Here is a 17,241-nt window from a genome sequence, read left to right as displayed (position 1 = left end):
TATAATGCACATAGATCAATACTCTGGAGTTCTTTGGGCTGGATTGATTTCTTTCTCATGAGATTTACATTCCACTTGTTATCAAAAAACACTTTGTCCCTATGAAAATGGTGCCATTGAATGGCATTTCCATATGAAGTGAAGGGGATATCAAATGCTCGGATTAATTTGGGCTCTAAGATGGCCTGTACGCTTTCAATTAATCTGCAACGCATTTGTTATGCAGAAGCATGGGAAAATGCTGATCTTTTGAGAATGACATGACCACTGTGTTGCTTTTGGCCTGATTACTGAAGCTACCTGTTGAGTACAATAATTACAGTATGTTTTCTTTGCAGAACTAGTTTCTGCTACTTAAAACCTAATAAGGAAAAGCTGACCCTTGCAGACAATATAGAGCTTTTATATTATCTTTCCATTCTGATGAAAATGCTGTTTTGTGAAAGATACTGGCAGTTAAGCTTGTAGGATAAAAGTAATGAAAAGAGAAAATAAAAAAAGCCTTTATTATTAGAGCTGCAGAGTCAGTTGAGACTTTTACTTTAGCTTTTGACTTGTAGAGATACGCTCTGTTTATGAAAAAGTTAAGGGTTCTTATTTAACAATTACTCCAGGTTTTGGTTTGTTGGTGGGGAGTTTTTTGGTTGGTGGGTTTTTGTTGCTGTTTTTAATTTAAATATGGTATTGGTTACTAATATGAAGACTGATTATTTTCCCTCCACATTAAAATAATATATTAGGAAGCAGGTTAGTAAAATGCTATTTAATAGATATGCCTTGAAGTCCTTTTATAAATTTGGTTATTTTTCATATATACAGTCTGTTATATTGATATAGACAACAAAGATTCCAATTTGCTTAATGAAAAGGCTTTCTGTGCATAAGTTGAATTTTCTTGGCAAGGGCATTTGAAATACAAAGTTAAATCAGTAAACAGGGATGCGCTTTATGTTTTTTTTATTGCTGAGTCCCTAGCAAAATATGTGGTTTCACATAAGAGTTCAGAAAAATCTGAAGGGTGTCTTGATCATACTACATGTTACGTTATGTTTCTAGACTATTTTAATCTTGGAAAATGCTACTCTCATCATACAAATTTACTGGGTACAGAAAGCCCATGAAAAGGGCTACTGTTGCTCAAAAATATGTTCTGTATTGGGGAATTTTAATTCAAGAACAGATTAGAAATTGTTGGATGTTGATAATCTGAGTAACAAAAATTTTGGGTAGACTTCATTGGTGTTAAATTTTTTAATTAATATGAATTGATTAGGATTTCTGAGGCCAGCATGTCCACCTTGTATTCTTTCTATGATAAAGCAGTAATTGCTGCTGAGACTATAAATAGCATAATCTAACTGATTTCTATTTTTATGGTAGTGAAGCTCATCTGAACCATGACAATATTGATTTGGGCATAACCCTGTGGTATTTTCATCATCTCCGACTTCTCACATCTCACAACTTGACTGTTGTTAGCTCCGTGTCAGTCAAATCCTTTTTATCAAAGGTATTACAGTTTTTTTCCAGCCAGACATGACTCTTGTGTTCATACTTTTTGGCATTTGCTAAAGTAATGGTCAAGATGGTGGTTGTTGATCTGTTGCAAAAAAGGTAGTTCCAAGAAGGGGAAACTCTGTGGCAAGGAAGGCAGTGTAATTATGTTTCTTTAGGTGAATGTTTAAATTTAGCAGTAGAGACGTACTTAGTGTCTGAGGAAATGATTCTACAAAAGAGTGTGCCTAATCAAATATTCAGTCTGCTTACAGTTCAAATTCAAAAACTGATTGAACAATGCAGGATTTCAAATATTGTCAGGGAATTTGTGTCTATGCAACTGTAAACATGAGTTGTAATAAGTTGTAAGTTGTCATGCTAGCTCACTTTCCCCAGGAAAAAAATATTTTCCTTGGAACTTTTTTCCTACAGATCTGTCCTTACACTTCTCACTATATAATTAAGCTGCCTTTTCTGTCTCCACACCCCTGCCCTGGAAACTAATAAGTTTAAAGCTTTAATGCCATGAGCAGTTTTATCAAGTAAAAATCCAAGTTGGCGCTGAGTTGAATCATTCTGCCTTCTGCAGCAAACATAATTGGCATTGTTTCAACTATTTTTGCAGTTTTTTAGATTTTTAAAGGTTGGGATGGATATAACTTAAAATAATCCCCTTTTATTCTGCATTAGTTTATGGCTGGATCAATTTGCAGGCCTGGCTTGTCATGCAGTTTTACGGTATTTTTGCCAGCACAAGGGAAGGAGGGAGAATCCACACCTTTACTATGGGAGGAGGGAGGTACTGGACATCCTGCAGCAGCAGGATCTATTCCCAGCCATTAAACTGATTATGGAATCATGAAATAGAAATACTGCTGTTCATTTTGCTTTAAAGACAAGTTTAAGTAATAATATTTTTGATTTATACGTTACTTAATAACAGGGCTGAATTTTGAAAGTTGAATTAACATTGTTACAATTTTTGTGATAGAAGAATTCTTTGTCACTATTTTAAAGTGACTGGGAAAAGGTGATGAAAGGACATTTCATTTTCGTAACAAGAATAAAATGCATGTTTACATCTATCCCATAGTGAGAATTTCAGGGAGAAACTCTTAAGAATCCAGCATTTAAAAATTGAAGCATTTTAAAGGTCAGCTTGTGAGCATTGATGTAGTGGTATTTCTGTAACAAAGTTATTGTTGCTTTGGATATTTTTTCTATTAGCATAACCTTTAATTTTCTTTAAGAAGAACCAACAACTTTGAATTCCATTCTCTGGCAAAATTAATTAATAGACATGTAGGCTACACACAGGATCACTTTAATGCAGATTGTGACAATGTAAGCTAACTATCAGCCTTCCTTCCCTGCAGTATATGTGTGTTTTGTGATGCTGTAATTGTGAATAAACAGACTAGGAAATAAGGTTTCTGGTTGATTCCTTGCCTATGCAGAATGAATTATATCTGTCACTGATGTCTGATCTAACCACATCTTAGAGATCTTTAGCAATTCCAGCCTCCTTAAGTGTCTTATCCACCCCTGTCATTAGAAGAGTTTACTCAATATCTGTCCATGTTGTGCCCACCCTGCTTATTGATTTGCCACAGCTGAAGGTCTGTCATTAGTTAATAATGACCTAGACAATAATTGTCCCTTTCCTCTTTGCATCTGGTTCTTGCATACTTGAAACTATATTAGGTCCACACTCAGCCTTCTGTGAACAGCTCTGTTTCTTTTGGTGTATCTAGTAGTCAGCCAGCCCTGCTTTCTAGACCTGTACTTGTTTTCTTGCTCATGTGTGTGGTCTCTGTTTTCCCAATAGGCCTGTTTGTTGAAATTTGGTATTCAGAATGGTCCTGTAAGCCAACTGCGATCATGCTAGCACTGGTTGAGAGAAAGGAATACATTCATGACTTGCTACAAGTATGCTTGTCCACACTGAACAGATGTCTTTTTTTGCACGTGTATAACATTCTCATGCAGTAACTGAGCTGCCACCTGGTTTTAAGCATTTCCTAGTACTGTATTTGTGTAGTTGGTTATTTCTCTGTAAACTGTGTAGCACTTGTACCTGTTCAACTGCATTCTGTGTCTTCCAGGTAGTTTTTTAGTTTTCCTAACCTGTCAAGACAGCCTTGAACTCTGATCTGCTCTTTGCATGTACCCCTCTCTTCTACTTTTTTTGTGGTCTGAAAAATGAAACATTTAAGAGTCAATTACCCAATAAGTTCGAAACAAAGCTTTACAGACCTTGAGTGAAATTACTTTGGTTTTATGTAAGCTACTCTGTTCCAAGGATATGTTCCTTTACTTTTCTTATAATAAATGTCTTGAGAGTTAAATTTTATTAGAGACATAGAATCAGAATGATTTGGACCTCTAAAGATCATCTATACCAGCTGTGCTGGCATGGGCACGGACATCTTTCACCAGATCGGGGTGCTCAAAGCCCCCAGAGTCAATAGAGGACGTGCACTCTCAAGCAGTAGTGCAACTGGTTCTTAGAGTGAAATTAGTTCCATTTTAGAGATTGTTCTTGACATGTAACTTTTGGTTGTGACTTCTGTTTTCTTACAGATATGTATGAATACATATGAACAGGTTGATTATAGAGAATTACTCCAGTAAATATTGCTGAGGTGATTGGATTGTAAATTTCTCTCTTGTTCTCAGACAAATTCTTCCTGTCGGTTTGATTAAAATTTGTAAGAATTTCCTAACAGTTGTTTACTTTTTGCTGCATCAAAAATATTGCCAGCATATTCAAAATCCTCACTAGAAATTGTTTCTCATATGAACTTCATCAGCTGATGTAACTGAACTCTGCTGTTATCAGCTCAGTCAACTGCAGTAGCTGAAGAGCAGGGAAGGCCTGTCTGCTCAGTGCTCCTGATGCACTTGCCTCAAACTCCCAATGTGACTGAGGCACCTTCTCACTGTAGTAATTAATAAATACAGATACATTCTCCTTTAATGTATGACATTGTAAACCAAGAGTGTGCAATGTACAGCAAACCCACTTTTCTTTGCAAATGATCTCTGGATGGTCTTTCTGCCTTTGTAGGTAGTCCTAGCAAGTACTAAAGCTAATTACATTATGTGGGCTGAGTCACACCCGTGTTTTTTCCTTGTTTTACAAATAGTCTGTTGAGCCTCAGAGGCATCATTCCATTTGGCAGCTTTTGTTCCTCCTTGTTGTGAACCCTTCCCACCATTCCTGTATCCTTGTCCAAAATGCAGTTGTTTTAAGGTTGCTGTGAGCTGTTCTCTGTCTCGCTGCTCATGGTTTAGACTTCTTCAGTGGACTTGTAAATGGCTAGGCAAGCATGCTGTTCCTTTCTTCTGTGAACTGAAGTTCTTGCATTACAGATTATTGTGTGATCTGCATTTATATAGTGGGCTTGTTTTGAATGGTTTTCTCTTTCTGTTTGTTAGGTTTGGTTTGTTTTTTTTTTTTTTAATATTTGACAGTATGACATTAGCAGTGGTATGGAAGAAACTGAAGATTTGCTAATTATGTGGTAATTGTATCCAGAGCTGCTGAAATCTTTTGAAATGTGTCAAACAGAAGCCTTATTTCCTCTTCAATCATTAGCATAATCTGAGTTTTAGTAATCCAAGATAAAGAGTTTATCCAAAGGACTAAAATGTATGATGCAGAATCTTATTAACAGAATATTGCAGAAGTTTTTGAACCTGTGTCAGGGTAAGATGTAGTGAAACTTCTCATTAGTATATTAGGATTTTCTGCAAATAATGTGTAAGTGTTTATATATGTGTGTGTCTGGGTGAGTTCAGTTCTCTGAATTGCCCTAAATATTAGAAACTAACATCATGCTTGTTTATTTAGATGTGGTCAACATTTTTTAGCCTGTTTTTCGTAGATATTTGCCTTCAAAGGTTCCAGGTTGGAAATTGTCATCTTGTATAGTACATTTTTAGTTTTAATATATACAATTGTCTTTCTTTTCAGTTGTTCTGATTGGCTGATAAACATTTGTCGAAGAAAGAAAGACCTGAAGGCTCGCACAGTGTGGCTTGGGTGTCCTGAAAAGTGTGAAGAGAAGTACCCCAAAAATGCCATAAAAAATCAAAAGTACAACATCTTTACCTTTATACCTGGGGTAAGGCCACTAAACATTTTCTGGTATTGGGCTGACTGTATATTCTGTAGTGTTTTTTGGCTATTCCACAAAAAGATAATTTTATTTGCCCATGTCCTTCTTTTTCTTTCTATATTTGTCTCAATGACTTCAATGAAAATTAACAGTTGAGAGCAAGGATGCATTTTTATTAAATTGTTTCATTTCCAAAGGGATATGTATTTAATTGCAGTTTGAGTGATTGGAATTCAGGGAAGCTTTTGAAATTTGAGATGGGTTTCTTTGCACTTTTGTGTCCATCATTAGAAATTTGTAATCCTTTTTAAAAAAGAAACACTTCTGCATGCAAAAGATTGACTTCAATTGAGAAGAAAATAGTTGAAAATTACAATTTAGTCCCATGGATCTTTTCTCATACTCCTTGCCATTGTTAGTGTAATAAATAATGAATTCCAAAATGGACAGCTCCTTAAAGGACAAAAACAATTAACATCTTCAATTTGTATCACAAGTAAGCCTAGTTTGGTATTTTTCAGAGTTAAATTTGTTACTGCAGTCTTTTTGCAGGTATTTTTGACTATGAATGCAGTTCTTCAGCAAATACGTATGTTGTGGAGTGAAAAGCTTTTTTTGTCACTTTTTTCATAAGAAGCCATATTGCACCTTAATTTCAGTTTTTTGCTTGTGCTTTACACTGTGTATATGAAGACAAAAAACATAACAGTTTTGTCTAGTTCATAGTTTCTTAGAAAAATGTGTTGTCATAATGAAATTTAGTAACAGAGAAACAATTTTTGAAACTAAAGTAGTTAAACCTAAAAATGTATCCTACTGTGATACTATAAATTTTAGTATTACACTCTTACTCATATTTTTACAAATACCTTCCAAGAGTTCTGTGTCCCATAGCAAAAACTCAATGTCTTGTACTTTTGAATACAGAAATGCTTTGTCTTAAATTTTTTTATTTAAGTGATCATGCTGATTTGTAAGAGTATTGATTCTATTCTTCTGGCCTCTTTAGTCCAATGACTGGCAGGTGTTTTGTAATGCATTTTCTTATTAAAGCAACAAAAAAAATTAATGGCCTTGTAATTAAGACTGATCTCCTGTCAGGAAAATAAAATGTCGCTTATCACATGTGGATAAATATTCTCATTATTATTGGACAAAGTAAATGTTTTCTTCCAAAGTTTAAATTATTAAATACACTGAAATTGGTTAAGCCACATATGCTTTCCTAAAGGTCACAAAATTCATTAAGCATATAGTAGGCCATTGATTATTGCAACTAGAAATCTGCAGTGTAGATTACAAATCATGAACCAGATTCACGTTCCTTATGGGGATCAGCTGTAGTTTGCAATTCCCTGTTGTGAGAGTGAATGTTTGTTCTTTTTTGATCTTTCAAAAATTATGGTTTTACCAAATAAGTCAGATTTTTGATTTGGTGCTACTATTTGAAAACTCAATAGTAACTTCAAAATCCAGTGAGATCCTAAATGTAAATAAAGCCCAATAGCTGGCAAAAATGAAATGTTTTCAGATTTTAATTTTAGATACAAATTAAGACTTTTCATTTATTAGAATAAAGTATTATATATATAATAATATTATAACATAAAAATATACTAGAATATTGGTTCCAAACCCATAAATATAATAAAGTCATAAATATCTACTCCAGTGATCTACTCTGGTTGAAATTTTCATCATGTGAAGTTTTGTGTTCTCTTCTATGGTTTTTTAAACATTGAGGCTGGCAATGGGTAATATTCAGTGATTTCATATGCAAATGCAAACTTAAAATAATGCTTAGGTTAACAGAATTTTACTTGCTGGCTAAAAGAGCTGTAACAATTCCAAAATATCACCTAATTTCTGAGCATTACATAAAATACTTGCTATTTCTTCCTTTATATCAGTCTGTTCAATTTCCATTTATGATTTCATATCCATCTTCATACAGCTGCTTAGGAATTGTCCATGAGTTTCCATAAAACATATCTTCTGTGATGGACAAGTACCTTCCCTGATATGAGGCAGATAGCTTCCCTGAACTTCAAGGCAGTAGTTTTATGTAGCTGCAGATTTTTCAATTTGCTTAACTGGACTGAAGTGCTTAGCTTTATATTGAATGAACTGTCAGTGGTCTGCCAGGATTCAAAAGATTTGTAGGAAGGTGCATTTTAACTTCCGTCTTCTACTAGATCTGCTTTCTCCTAAAGTACTGTCTGTATTTCTCTTTGACCTGCTGTATCAAGTTTTTGTAAACGGGAAAGCGTACTAGCAGAAATGAGTGTATGAAGTTCAACAGGATCAACATAAGGTGCAGGCTCAGCCTGAAATACTTCAATTTTGGAAAAAGGTTCTGACCTTTCTGAAAGCTTCTGTCTTAACTTTTTTACCTTTAAATTTTATTGGCAATTTATGAAATAGTGTTCCATGCTCTGAAAAAAAATAATCTTGTGCTTGGAGGCTGTTTAGCTAGTCTCTAGCTGAACTGGAAGATTTGAGATATCACTACTTTGTTGTGCCTGCCAGAAAGACACTTTGAACTTTCCAGAATATTTTTTCCTAGCACATAGGTTTTTACATAATTGAGTAAAAACATTGGACTGGTAAGAGCAATAAATATGAGTCAAATGACTTTGATTTTTATGCAGAAGTCATTGTAATATTAACAGAATTATAAGATTAAAAGATGGAGACAATCTCTAAATGTGCCTCTTTGATAAATTTTGAATGTTTTATCTTTGAAATAATTGGTTATTCATTTCCTTAAGTCTCCAAGCTCAGTAACCGCTTCTCTTAATGCTGCTGGAGGTATCATGTTACCCTGGCTTACTGAAGAAATATGTGAAGTCTTTGATGATTCAAAATTCTATAAAATGAATAATGTTCTTAGCATTATAATTACAACCAAAGTGATCTTGAGAACATGTGCTTGCTGAAGTGGTGCTTTTAATTACCGAAAGAATCTCTGCATCTGTCATTGCTTTGGAGTATGGGACAATGTATTCTGTGATAAGTCCAGTGTTGCTTCACTTAAAAATTGGATAATTAGCTCTGAGTTTAGACTAAAACTTTGTTTTGGTAATAAATATATCTTAGTACCTATATTTAAATCTTTGCACAGTGATCTTGATACATAGTCCAGTTTTCAAAATACTCAAAATTTGGCAAATTGCTTTTTCAGAGTGAAAAGAGGCAGTACTATCAATGAATTTTTCTCAACAAAAATAGCAGTATAATATTAAAATAATGCAGTAGTGTGTGATGATATATAATATATTGTGCTGCATAAGTACTGTAATAATACCAACTATAATAGTATGACATACAATGCTTTTATATTTCCTATCATGAAAAAGTCTACTTGATGTATATTATGAGTACAAATTTTGATGTTTATCTACTTTCTTTTTCATTTTAGGTTTTATACGAACAGTTCAAGTTTTTCTTGAATCTCTATTTTCTCGTCGTGTCCTGCTCACAGTTTGTACCAGCACTGAAAATAGGCTACCTGTACACATACTGGGCTCCTCTGGTAAACAGAAAAATACTATTAACTTGAAGTTTGGGGGTTTTAACATCAGTGAAAGGTTCATGTCTATGTACATTGCATAAACCTGTAACTGGTAAACTAGAGTGGTCAAAGAACAGCTTATTTGAAAGCTCTTGTTTGACAGCCTTCCCTTCCACTTGCCTACTCTGCCTCTGCCCCACAGTCAAAGTTGTTTTTGTTAACCAAAACTAGTGTCAGTTCATAGTGCTCTATTCTGCCTTCTGGTCACTGGAGAGTTTAAAAAAAACAACCAGCAAAAAGCTCCAGCTGCCAGAGAAACATAGTAACATAGGTAATTTGTGTGTTAAATACCTTTCTGTTTATTATTATTTGGTGACTATTTTGTGTTTTCAGATTAGGTCAGAATTGTGAGAATAAATTTTTTTCATTCCTTCTGTATCAGTTTTGATCACAACCTTTTCTCACAAAAATTGAGATAAAATATTTTAAGCTGTGGATTAATCAGGAGGGAATTGTGTCTCGAAAATAAGGTATTAATTAAACATGCTTCTCCTAATTGATCACCCTGCCAGTTGCACTGCCTTTCTTTTGACACGTCTTTTTATTATTGAGCTCTCTGCAGTATTTTCTTGGGAAACTGCTCAAACTCCTTGCTTCTGACTCAGGTTTCTTAAGGCTTGAAAACTGAATTCTCTTCAGAGGAGACCCTTTTGGTAGTCTGCCAGCTGTATTGCCATGATTCTGAATTATTTTCTTATTTGTAACCAGATCATTACCTTTTTTCTTCTTCCTAGTCCCTTCACACTAGGTTTAAAGGCAGGAAGAGCAAATGCCTTATTTTTCAGTTTCAAATTTTTTTAATAAATAAGTGTTTTTCAGTAGCATTTATTCTCAGTAGTGTTCAAGAGGAACTGTGACATGCTGACTGCTTGAGTAAAGGTCGTTCTTAACAAGTCAATAGAGTAAATATTCTGGATTGATTTCATTGTTTTAATTGTTGTAGCATGTGTCCTTTTAACTATGGATAAATGGAGAGACTGTCCTGGGTGTTCTTCCCACCTCTCTTCCCAGACTTTTGCTTCTGCTGCAACAAAAAAAAAAAACAAACAACACTTTCAAGATAGAAAGCTTGTTCAACAGTGGGGTTTTTAATGGATATTTACAAAGTCTTTGTCACTGACACCGTAAGAAAAGGGAAAAGTCAGCCTTGTCTGGAAGTTGCTCTATTTACCATGTTGTGCTGTATGCAACGCTATACATTAGTGGGGTAGTAAGGAAAAAATGCCAGTAAACCCTTAGCATCTCAGCCCATTTCAATCCTGCTCAAAGAAGGGAGAAAATACCATATTTTGTGAACACCAGTGACCTGTTCTGTATAAATATGTTTGTCTTATTCCAAGGTATTTTGAATTATGCATTCCAGTTTCCACATACAGCTTGAAAATAAACAGTATCTCAATATGTTTTTTTGCTGAACTTACTTGTTTTTACTTCAGTAGCTTTTCTACTAATAATCAACCTCCAGGTAAAAGGCAGCAAGTGCATGTTGAGCAAAGCTAAGCATCTATGACAAAAATACAAAACATTTAATATCTGTTGGTCTGCTTTTGTTGCTTAACAGATAAGTTTAGAATTTTTTGAAGAGCATGTAACTACTGATAAATCTTCAGTAATAATTAGAGGAGTAGCTATGACTTGTATTTTCTCTCAAAATTTTAAAGAAAAAATGTTTGCCCTGATACTTAAAATCAACTGACTAGAAGCTGACTATTGCTGGAACTGTTTTGTGTTTTTTTGATGGAGGTATGTGGATTTTGTGGGTTGTTTTGTTAGGATTTTTTTGCCTTTGGTTTATTTCAACAGTTTTTTTACAACACAGATGCACTTAGATGAATCCCCAAAGTTCTTAAAACAAGACTATTTTGCTAATTTATTTTCAATTGCTCTAGGGAATGAACTTCTCATTTCCACTCCAGCAAAGGTTTTAAAGCATACAGGTTTGATTGTAGGCAGTACACTAAAGATACTTACCTGCTTATGTTCAAGGAAGATGACAGGTTCCTTTGTTAAACTGGCTTCACAGTTTTACACACTCCTTGGGAAGAATATTAGTTTCCTTTGAGCAAATGAGTAAAAACAGAAGTATCTTGCTTAAATTATTCCTCACAGTCATGGTCAGCTGTACACAGCTGCTCAGCAAGGGGCTGTTAGAGGAAATTCTTTGAAGTAGCACCTTGCATTCGGTGTTTTTGATTACTGTTTAGTAACAAGGTGTGTGCAAATGAGAAATATGTTTGAAGATGCTTCAGGAGTGCCCTTTTTTATGCTGCCTAAATATCTATATTGCCAAAGCATATGAAAATGGTTCTGTGAGAAAGGAAGAAAATTTGATTTTTCATTCAATTATGCCCTGGGAAGTAAAAAGAGAATGCTTTTTGCATAGGCCATTTTTTTGTTCTATGTAGTTCTACTATAATTGTAGCCAATGGAAACTTGAACAAAAAAGTAGTGCTTAACTATAAGGTCACAGCTGAATAAGACTTGGAACTTTGGACTGGAACTGCAAAACAGTCCTAAAATCCATAGGAGGATTTTAGTCAACACTCTTTCAGGAAAGCTCCTTCACTCCTTTTGTATTGCTGGGACATTAGGGGAAGTTTGGCAAACTGGGCTTCTGCAAGAGAAGTCTAATGGCATAAATTTTCTTCTGTAAATTAATGGCTGTTATCTGAAGCTACGTAGATAATGTAGAATCTTATTTGTTGGTGGATTTGTTAATATTTGAATTTTGTATCCATCGTATTCATAATAATGAAGGCCTTTTTACTGGTGAAAATTTTATTTTTCTGTCACTGATGGAGAAAAACTCAAGTGCTGAGTCTAAGCCAGAAAATCTGATCTGAGGAGGTTTAGAGAGGTAGAGAGGGAATTTATATGCTTATCCCTGAATTGTTCTTTGTTTTTTAGCTTTCTACCCTTTCTAGCCAGAGACCATCATTGCTGAGTGAAGCACTCTGTGCGCTTCCAGTAGAAGCTGCAGTAGCATTGTCCTGCGAAAGGAGCAGCCAAAGCATTTAGACATTTAGTTTTTCAGAACAAATCCTCTTTTTCTTTGTCCATATTTGTGATGTGTTGCTAAATAACTACATATAAGATGAAAAATTATTAAACTAGCCATCCATTTATCCTTTTTTATGTATTAGGAAAAAGACAATTTTTCAACACTATAATTAGAGGCTTTTTAAATGTTTTTGGTAAAGCCCTAAAGTTTGTGGACGATAATGAAATACGCTTATTGAAACTGTAAAGGCTGTCTTTAAGTAATCCAAAGCATCTTCCTTTCTTGCGTTTTGAAATGCTGTCTAAGTTATGTATATTTGGACAGGTAGTTATTCTAATTATATTTATACAATGTGCAAGTATGATTTTATTTTTCCTGGACTAAACCAAGGTACTATTTTAACATATTGAAGGAAAGATTCAAATCCAAATTAAAAAGGAAAAGTTAATGTTCTAAGCACATGTTCTTACTCTGTGTAATATTCCTACTTGTCTGTTTCTATTCTGGCACTGAAAATTCTGAACTGCATAATTGTATCTTTAACAGGGATTTGTTTTGACGGTCACAGTGGTACGGGAAGCTGTTGATGAATTTCGACGTTACAAGAGAGACAAAGAAATGAACTCACAGTTGTATAGCAAGCTGACAGTACGAGGTTAGCAACACCATTTGTATAAATCCTTAAAATATTTCATCTTTTTCTTATATACACATTTGCAGGCTTTCAGTTCAAAGAAATAACTGACAGTTTCAAGTTGTAATACTCAGAATGATATTGAACTAAAAAAAGCATATGATTTCCCTTAGACAAATATGATTGTTAAATTTGGCTTGTTTATGAATTTTAATAAATGGTTGTTTATCAAAGAAAGATGTATGTGTATAATTTTATATATTTTTTAAGGATTCTGCTGTTTAGTACCCCTACTTCAAAGTGCAGTTTATCTCTGTTGCTGAACAGTAACTCAACAATATTGTCACCTATGTAAAAAGCATATATAGGAAATAAGGGAGCAGTAAATAATTAAACTAATTAAAATTCCTTAGAGCTTTTCAGATTTGGTTGATATATTAGTGCGTAAGAAAAGGAAGGTGTATTGTGAGTCAGCTTCAATATCAAAAATATTTATTTGAATTTTTACATGTAATTCAAAGGCTGTGTGATCATGCAATATCAGGAACTGCCAGTTTTCTTTAATGAAAGAAGAAATCAGTTATGACTTTGTTTGGACTCAACACCTTTAACAGGTTTTCATGAAGACTTTTAAGGAAGTGAAACACTTCAGATGTGAAGTGATGATTAAATTTGGTAGTATATTTTAAATTTTCAACATGGGCATGAGAGAGAACTATTCAATGCTCTTCACTTTTATGTGCTTAGCACTTTTTACTGTTAGATTCAGAACAGAGTGCCACATAGAAAGATGACAAAAAATAATAAATAACCTATTATCAAATCTAATGAATAACCTTACAATAAAATCTTACTATTACCATTGAAAGGTTATTTTTTTTTTCTCTGATAAGGATTTTCCTTGGCATAAAAATTCTAAAAGTGGGAGGTTAAGGGAATGTGAGGTTTCAGCTCAGGCAGTTAGAGTATATGGCAGACATTGTGCTGAATGTAAAATTTTGTTACTTCTTCCCAGCACACATTTCAGTGCATTTTTTAGTATATCTTGGTGAATATTTTCTGATAGTCAGTGGGAAGAGTAACATCACCATGGCTTGGAATTTTGATTAGAAACTAAACTCTTGGAGTAGCTCTGGATAATATTCTTTCCAGAAGAAAAATGAATGAAAAACTTGTAATATAACACAAGTATGTTCTTTGTGTTCCCATTTTTTGGAATAATTGGAAGGTAGACAAGCAGTCAACAGTCTCATTAGTGATGGCATAGCCTAGCAGCTGAGAGGCATTCACACTGCTTCCTTACAGTATGGACACTTGCATTGTTTTCTGGAGTTTCCATACTGACAGGAGTAACTTTAGGAAATAGTCTCATGTTCTTCCTTTCCTTGTCAGTCTGAAATAGTGTTATCAACATTTTGTAATACAACTGTTAAAATTTGGCACATGGGACAACTGACATAGCTATAATTTGTTTAACACAAGGGTTGCACTGCTGGCATCTAGATCTTTTTTACAGTCATTAATATAATCTGTTAGGAAATGGAATCTTAACAGCTTTTGTTTCAAAGTTGTAATTTAAACTGTTAGTTGGCCTATTCATTTTTTAGATCTGTTATGGAAGGCCACTGAACACTCACCTTGAAACAGATAGTACAATCAGTGCAATCCTACCCTATTCAGCAACAGTGTTAGTAATCTGAAATTCTTAATTCAGGAAGCACATGTACAGTTTATAGTTACCTTTGCCATGTAAATGTCATGACTGATATTTGCTCTTTCAAAAGCAAAGTTTGGTGCCTTTTATGCTTCTCTTTTTTAAACTCATGTTTAGAGTTAATAGATATTTAACATTTAAGTAGAAGTTTTGGATTGCAATTTCTTCTTTTCCCTACTCATGAAATATTTGGGAGGGTATAAGTATTTGAAAAACCCTTCATTTTGTGACTTCTAGAAATAAGGAAGCTGTCAATGAAAATTTGGTTTGATCACCTTAGAGATTTAAAAGTACTATACAGTAGAGTATAGGTAAAGCCCAGCAGTTATATGAGGAACTGACACATGGAGAGCAGGGACTTATTTAAAAAGCTTATTAAAAGAAGCTTTAAAAATGCCCCTTTTTTAAAAAAAAAAAAATTATATCAGCTTTTAATCTACAAGAATGTTTTTCTATTTTGACTTCAAGATTTTGGTGTCAGTACCATCATGAATTCATACTTGATTTTTGTTCTGTTTTGTTGGGTTTTTCAAGACTGATCTTCTCCAGAAGTAATGATTCAACAGCTCTGCTTACAATGAACTCTGAATGCCATGTTGACAATTATGCGTGATCACTGGACTAACAATGTTTTGGGTAATGACCAATTTTAAGAGTGAAAACATTACTGCAATCACCACTCAAAATTGTACTACATGTTGCCAGAAACCCATATATAAAATCATGAGTTGTGATAAATTGCACTTTTTTCCTAATATAGGGCTCTTCCATAATGAGATATTCTGAAACAGATATAATTTTGATACAGAAAAATGGGACTACTTCCCATGATGATATAAGACCAAAATTTTTTACATATTTCAAAAGGATGTAGATTTATCTGTGTAAATTAATAAAGTCAAGTGCTCCTTTTCCATACACTATTTTTAAAAATAACTTTCAATATAATTTCAAAATAACTTTCAACTAATTATTAATACTGACAGTATTCTTCAAGTGGAAAAAATTGGTTAGGCCTACTATACTAAAGTACAGGCTAATGGTTTGGAGAAAGAAGGCTTTGTTACTTGTGAATGAACAAACTTGATACTGATTTAATTAAAAGCCTGAAAACTGATGCTGCTCTTAAGAGTCACTTTTCAGAGTGGAACTGCACTTTATACTGCTATAGCATCTTTTTTTTTCCCTAATGATTTTATGACTTGTGCTAGTTTTACGGTGTTTTATTTGAAATATTTATTATTTCCACCTCAAAGTTAGAGAAACTGACATAGAGATGTTAAGCAGGTTGCCCGTGCTCAAACTGCAAAGTAGGAGAACTTAAAATTAATGATGTTCAGTGTTCAGTTTTGGTTGATAAAAATTAAAATTTAATGAAAATCATTTCTAGTTAGTTGTTTTCCAAATTATGTGTATACAAAAGGAAAGTATTTGTCACAATAGAAGTTATTGGGATCTAAATTATGATTAATTACTTTCATAAAGATAGTGTGGGTAGGCTGGTTTGTAAACTAAATATTTTTTTTATGTAGTGCTGCAGTAGATTAAAATTCAGAAGTCTGTGACTATCTATCAGGCTTGACTTTCTGTTGGAGTCTTCCTTAGTCTTGGGAAATCCTAAACATGTAAAACATGTAAAACATATAAAACATGTAAATGCTGTCTTATAACTTGCATGTTGCTAGTGTAAGAACTACCAACTTTTGAAGATAAGGGTATTCCCAGTAGTAACTCTTGAAGACTTAGAATTTCTTTCTGGTAATTCAAAAACTTGAATAAGTATTTGTTCTAATTACACATTAAATAATAATGAGCTTCTCAGAGTGGGAAATCAAAGGAGAATGGGACATATCTTTTAAGTGTTCCTTATTTATAGTTGGACAGGTATTGGCCAGATTAACATCCATAGGCTAATTCTGATTCATGAGATTTCCAGTGATATGCAGTTCCCTATTTGTCATGTAACATGGAAAAGCTCAGTCACTCCTTGTTGAATTTGCAGTGTGTAGCTTTGCACTTTTTGAGTTGGTGAACTTGCTAAACATGAAATTTGAATTGTTTTTAATTTTTCAACCCTCCATGGCAAGTGATGAAACATGCAAATCAGTAAATGCATTGAAGTTTTTAAGTGAGCAAGTCAATTCTACCTTGTCTCATGTCTGTCATGTGATTCTTTTCCCTTGTTTACTTGATTATGGTATCAAATATATTACATTGTTCAGTGTATGAGGAATTCTGCTGTCCTAATCTTATTGAGGTGTTTGCAGCAAAATCTGTTTTGCTGCAAATGTAAGTCTGCAGATCCTTAATAGACAGTTTTCAGTCAGTATTCAAGTTTAAGCTGTAAGGAGGAATTTCTGTTTCAGAGCAGTTCACCTGCATGTCATTTTGTAAGTAGAAAACTGCAATGGGAAAAAAATTTAAACCTGGGCATGCAGGTTTGGGAGGTCTTCTGTTTTTCTTACCTATAAGACCATTATACATTTGGCACAGTTTCTTCTCTCAAGCACTTAGGTGTGATCAGTTAAGTGCCTATAAAAGACTGCTATTCTGAAGCAGAATCACCTCAAGTTTAGAAACACACTATTATCTGTTTCATTAGCCTGTGAAAAGCCAACTGGTTAATAAAATTGTGAAGCAACTTTAACTCTTCTCCCTTTCCATTCTTGAAGCTGGCAGTTTGGATGCTTTCCTAGT

General features: G+C 33.9%; 1 protein-coding gene across 2 annotated transcripts in view; it reads left to right on the top strand.

Moving 5' to 3' along the window:
* ATP9B (ATPase phospholipid transporting 9B (putative)) overlaps positions 1–17,241 on the top strand; it is a 154,154-nt gene that overhangs the window by 18,925 nt on the left and 117,988 nt on the right. For both annotated transcript variants that reach the window (XM_033512027.1, XM_015617835.1), the window contains exons 3-5: positions 5,477–5,627; positions 9,043–9,156; positions 12,743–12,851. In XM_033512027.1, coding sequence (XP_033367918.1) covers positions 5,477–5,627; positions 9,043–9,156; positions 12,743–12,851 — 374 coding nt within the window. The remainder of the gene's footprint in view (positions 1–5,476; positions 5,628–9,042; positions 9,157–12,742; positions 12,852–17,241) is intronic.

Source organism: Parus major, chromosome 2 (genome assembly GCF_001522545.3).
Source record: "Parus major isolate Abel chromosome 2, Parus_major1.1, whole genome shotgun sequence".
Taxonomy (NCBI): domain Eukaryota; kingdom Metazoa; phylum Chordata; class Aves; order Passeriformes; family Paridae; genus Parus; species Parus major.
This window is presented reverse-complemented; position numbering and strand designations above follow the sequence as displayed.